General features: G+C 26.3%; 1 protein-coding gene across 1 annotated transcript; it reads left to right on the top strand.

Annotated features, from left to right (window-relative positions):
* Nucleotides 1-4,278: 4,278 nt before the first annotated feature.
* On the top strand, nucleotides 4,279-4,943 carry LOC111625261. Its single transcript, XM_023368366.1, has 2 exons — nucleotides 4,279-4,495; nucleotides 4,571-4,943. The coding sequence occupies exons 1-2, from the start codon at nucleotides 4,400-4,402 to the stop codon at nucleotides 4,805-4,807; spliced, it is 333 nt and encodes a 110-aa protein (XP_023224134.1). The 5' UTR covers nucleotides 4,279-4,399; the 3' UTR covers nucleotides 4,808-4,943.
* Nucleotides 4,944-5,656: the final 713 nt, after the last annotated feature.

Raw genomic sequence — 5,656 nt, 5'->3', positions numbered from 1 at the left:
TAAAATCAATTTTAATAATTTCACAAACAATTTTAGTAATACCACGTATTTCCTTGACTTTCACAACATTACAAACTTAATAATTAATTTATTTTCATGGTCAAAATTCACATACAATATGATTTATGTTATAAATCCTTGACCAAGCAAACTAGACTACAATTGGTTTAACCCTTTATAAATAGGTTACCGTCACAAACTGATTAGTATATAAAGCAGAAAATAGTCGTTGTTGACAACATTCGATCATTAAAACTTCAAGTCAGAATGAAAACTTTGGTAAGTAATATTCTGATTTAATAAGTTTATGCTATAAAATAGCATTTGTGTAACTCGTATTCTTTTTCTTTAGATTTTCTTCCTTCTCCTTTCTTGCATCGTCTTAGCGTCCTGTTATCCTTACGAGGATGTCAGGTATCTGAAGGGATACGGAGGAAGTGGAGTCAGTAGGAGTTACGATGATAGAGGATATGAGGCGAATCGAGGATATGGAAGGTTTGGAGGATATGGAGGACATGGAAGTGGATATGCTCATGATTATTATTAGTCGATTCACCTAAAAGTATTTTGTAAGTTAAAAACTTAAACGAATTTGACATTTTATTAAATTAAATTATGCTCAATAATTTACAATACTATCTATATATTTCAGAAAATCATAAAATTCAACAGAAGTCGCAAAATATACATGTTTTTTATTTTATTTTTGTACATTTTACACTGAAAAATAAAAAGTATTTTTTATAATTTTTGTATTTGAAATATTTACTGAAGTATTTTAAACTGAAGTATTTTAAATCTGAGAAAAACGTTTACCGTGAACATAAATAAAAGTAGTTGTCGAATATGCAATAAAACTGATTCATATGAATATATTCTATAATCATTATTATATTTAATAAATTATATAAAATTTTGCCAAAAATGTTGATATTAAATCGAATTTTATTGCTAATTAATTTGTAAAATAGAAGTTGTGTTTAATAATAAATATAAGCGTATAAAAATTTTCAAATATTTTTATATTTTTTATACTTTTATATTTTTAAAATACAATTTATTTCTAGCAATATATGCATTAAAGACATTCAAAATATTATTATTTTCAAATAAATTAAAAATTTATATAGGCTAACATACTGTGAGAATGTAAGTTGGCATTTATATATTATTAATTAACTATGAACAAATTACTGCATGGAAAATCTAATTTGTATTTCGCGTCTCAACTGGAACCCAGGTATATTTTTCATCATAAAATTGTATGCAAATTTATAAAATAGGCCTATAGGATATAAGAACATTTGTTAAAAGTCTAAAATAGAATTTTATTTATATAACTATTTTTAATTTATAAATAATAACTATCATAATCTGTTATTCTATTGTAATGCGTTTGAAACGATTCGGATATTGGAAATCCGATTATCGGGAAACATTTTCTGTTATTTCTTAAGGAAAAATTTCTAATTCATTCTCTGTTCGTCCCAATAAGGCCAACCAACTTCCTCGAATGAGGTTAAAACACTTCAGGAAAACCTGCTTTTTTTACTAATCCTTGATTATAGCGTGATATTAAGCATTACATATTTTAATTATTTACTAACAAATACTTATGATCCCACTATAGGATATACTTGTAAGCGGAAAAACGAAAATAACTGCGGTTTCTTTAATATAGCCTGCAGTAGGCAGCAATTAAAATGTTGTAATGTTATTAAATATTTTATATTATGATATTACTGAGTAAAAACTGAACAATACCAATAAACAAATGGTATACTAAAGCAGAGTCGGCTATGACGCCTCAAACTATGAATCAACGTTGTCCTTCTCCGTTTTTAAAGCAAGTGCGCCTTTATTTCACTTAATGTGATTATTGTATCAATTATTTTGTTATAAATATTTATAATGTTGTCCTTTTCCGAATGGAATTAGCATACCCAGAAGCGTTCTTGAACTGGCTTTTGGCTTGGCTGTCACTCAATCTGGCGGAGAAAAAGACCAGAATTGAGTGCATATTTTTACAGAACCATTCTTTAAAGTATAAATTATTCAATTTTTCTTTAGAAAAAAGATTCAAGTCTTGTATTTTGAGGATCTTTGAAAAGTGATCTAAAGTTATCTTCAGCTTGAAATGAAGATATTGCAGATTGTGCAGGCCGATCCTGTAGTAAACTTACTATAATGAAATGTTAAGATTTATTCTTAACAGTTCATTATAGTAAGTTGATAAGATTGCAATAAAATTTTCTGATAAAAACCACTAAACAACACTACATAGATAAAATATAACACAATTTCATTAAAACAAATAAAAACAGAAACAAAGTTGCTCTCTACTTCTCATTTTTACTAATGCGAGTTCCGAAGTTTTGTCAACTGCACTTCGAAGAATAGAACGTAATTCGTTGTAGCGAGAATTCGGATACGGGGAGTTTGGATATTGTGGTAGGGTTGTATTAATTAATATATAAAACTTGTAATGTATATATAGACTACTATTTAAATTTCACAGATAAAACGTAATGATAAATTTTGCGCTTCTTACGTGAAATGTTGACAATGAAATATGGCGTATGTACAGTACGTTTTACAATTTACCTAACAAATTAATAAGAAACATATTAAGCGATTTATTAAATTATAAAATCAAAATCGAAACTAAATATCGCGAAATAATTTATTAAAGGATAGCTGCATAGAAACATTATTAACAGGTTAAATATTAGCAGATAATTGTATTTAATTTTTCTGTCTCTGTAGGAATATAGGAATACTAAAATGAAAATTTTTACATTGTGCAACATAATAAAAACGCACCATTAGCATTAATTAAGAGAATAAGTTTTTTAATTAGCGTTAAAGGAGACTTTCAAGCACATTTTCGGAAATACGACATATATTTTACGTTTGTGTTATAACTAAAACTTTATCAATATATAGATCAAAACCTAACGTACAAAATTTGACGTATAAACTATTTCTTTAATAATTAAGAAGTCAAATGAGAGAAGAAAAAGTAGGTTAAATTCCAAGTTAGATCTGACATTTTTGTACATATCCATTGTTAGTGATAGTTACTTTCTAATAAAATCTGAAATTAAAATTCATGAAATATATAAAAAATTATTTTTAAATTAAAATGATCTTCAAAATATCAATAAACAAATAATACAGATGCAAATTCGTTTCACCATGAACTATATAGTTCATGGTGAAACGAATGGAAATTATAAGTATTTTTAGATAAACAGAATTGATATTTTTAATTTTCTTTTTCTAACTTGTGTTAATAATGAAGTTAAGATTATTCAAGTGTAACTCAAAATGTATACATTTTATTAGAATTTGTTCATAAAGTTTCATGATTTTTTATATTAATTACACAAACATAAAACGATGAAAGGAGTGTTGTCACGTTATTTTTTATCAACAAAATATTAAATTTTAAACATAATGTTTGCAAATGAATTTTTAGATTTATTGTGTGCTTTATGTGACGTTGCTATTATATGTAATAATAAAAGAAATGCAGTTAAATTCAACATCCTCATAAAGAATTTACGATAAATTCAGTATAAACAATGAAAAACAAATTTAATTATTAAATAATGGTAATTAATAACGTGTACATTATTAAAGTTATCGCTTAAAATATATTTTTTAAATTTTAATTGAATTCAAACTTAATAATTTTAAGCTTCCTTACAAATACAAATTAGAAAAAGAATATTAAAAATAATGCAAAGATAATTTATAATTTTCTACAATATTATCTTTATTAATATGAATTTAGTAAGTCAGTAGTTTATTAATATTAATTTTATTTATCTAAAAATACTTTTCACGTGTATTCCTCATGAACTATATAGGCCTACCTCTAATTTGGCATCTGTATTATTTGTTTATTGATGTTTTCTAGATCATTTTATTTTCGTATTTTAATTAAAAAATAATTGTTTTACAGATTTCACGAACTTCAATTTCATATTTATCAGAGATAATTAAATAACAAAATATATTTATTAATCAAAAAATATTACGAATTAAAAAAGTATATAGATATAAGCTATTAAATATTGTTGACTATAGGCTTATTTCATTTTCATTATACAGAACCATAAACACTACAGTGTATTAATTTATTTTCTCCATAAATTATAGACTATATTGTAGTGTATATTGTTTTTGTTATTTTAATAGAGAAATTAATAAAAATTAAATAACAAAAAATTTGAAACATTTTTATAGGCTTTGTTAAAAAAAATGATAACAGAAATAATTTCTGCAACATATCTTCGATTACTTTACCTTGATTTAAAAAGTACCCCACCCAAGAAATATTTTTAGCGATGTCAATGACTAAACATCACCAAATTTAACTGAAGACCTTCCTATGAATTCGTATATAAAGAGGAGTCATTTTCTCTTGGATCACATCATTCAGTGCAATCAGTTCATTTACTTTACAAACAAAATGTTCAAGACTGTGGTAAGTCACGATCTTTCATAGTAATTATATCTATCTATAGTAACATATGAAACTAACATATCTTTATATCTTTAGGTGCTACTATTTCTCCTAGGCTTTGTAGCTTTAAGCTTGGCAGGAGATGTCACATTCCATCCTGGATATTATGGTCCTGCAGTCAGTCACAGATACGATCGTCGTTATTATCCCAACTACTACGGATATAATTATGGAAGATATTACAGAGGATATGGCAGTAGATATCACGGATATCACTTAGGTGACTATTATGGAGACTATTACGACACTCCATACTATTCACATTACTGGTAAATCTATTGATTAGTGAATTTCAAGATCGAAAAATTCACTTTCCGCACTTCATAAAGTTTAAATATCGATTCAGAACGTTTAAAACTAAATAAAAATATGTACAAATATATAATGTGTGATAAATAAAATCTTACATGTTTAGCCTATAAAGTTTTCTTTATGTATTTATTGGAAGTTTTTGATTTAAATACTGTACGAGAATAAAATGATCAGTACACGCTACAAACAATATAAGTTTATATTTTAAATTCGATATTCGTTTAGTGTATTTAATTATACAGGATGTTACAAAAAAAGTGTTATTCCTGCTAATAGAACTCTTCGAGATAAGCAAAAAAGTTGATTAACATATTTGTAAATTTACGATAATTCCCGAAATATTCGAGGTTATCCAAATTACCCTAAAATGGACCACCGTCATAGACCTGCTAACGACTGAAAATGGAGGGATAAATTAAAGAGCAATCACAAATAGCTTGCCATTGCGATCATTTTTTCCTCTGGGATTCTAAAATAACCAGGAAACGTCTTTTTACTGAAAGTTTTGTGCGAAATAAAACGGGAACTATTGAAATTTTTTTCTTCTTATTTTAAAACGTTGTTCCATGTAAGAANGCCGATCTTGCCCCTATACCCGGGGCAACTTCGTCAATTTCTCTCTTCTTGTAAAGTTGTAATTATTTTAATTATTTTTATTTCCAAACTGATTTTAACCAGTTCTATAGTAAGGTAACATTCCAATAGACAATATGCAAAGCTTTTTTTTAGTTTACAGCAGTATTTATTACACAAAATTTAAGTAAAGCTTAACATGCCGATCTTGCCCCGGTCTCCCATATATATTTGGTG

Source organism: Centruroides sculpturatus, unplaced genomic scaffold (assembly GCF_000671375.1).
Source record: "Centruroides sculpturatus isolate CEXI.00-Female unplaced genomic scaffold, Cexi_2.0 scaffold393, whole genome shotgun sequence".
Classification (NCBI taxonomy): Eukaryota; Metazoa; Arthropoda; class Arachnida; order Scorpiones; family Buthidae; genus Centruroides; species Centruroides sculpturatus.
Note: the sequence above shows the minus strand (reverse complement) of the source record. Positions and strands in the feature narration are given on the sequence as shown.

Excerpts from the sequence above, each read along its gene's own strand:
- LOC111625261 (XM_023368366.1), top strand. The coding sequence starts at position 4,400 with ATGAATTCGTATATAAAGAGGAGTCATTTTCTCTTGGATCACATCATT. Across the intron at positions 4,496-4,570 it reads ACAAAATGTTCAAGACTGTG|GTGCTACTATTTCTCCTAGG; the intron begins GTAAGTCACGAT and ends TTATATCTTTAG.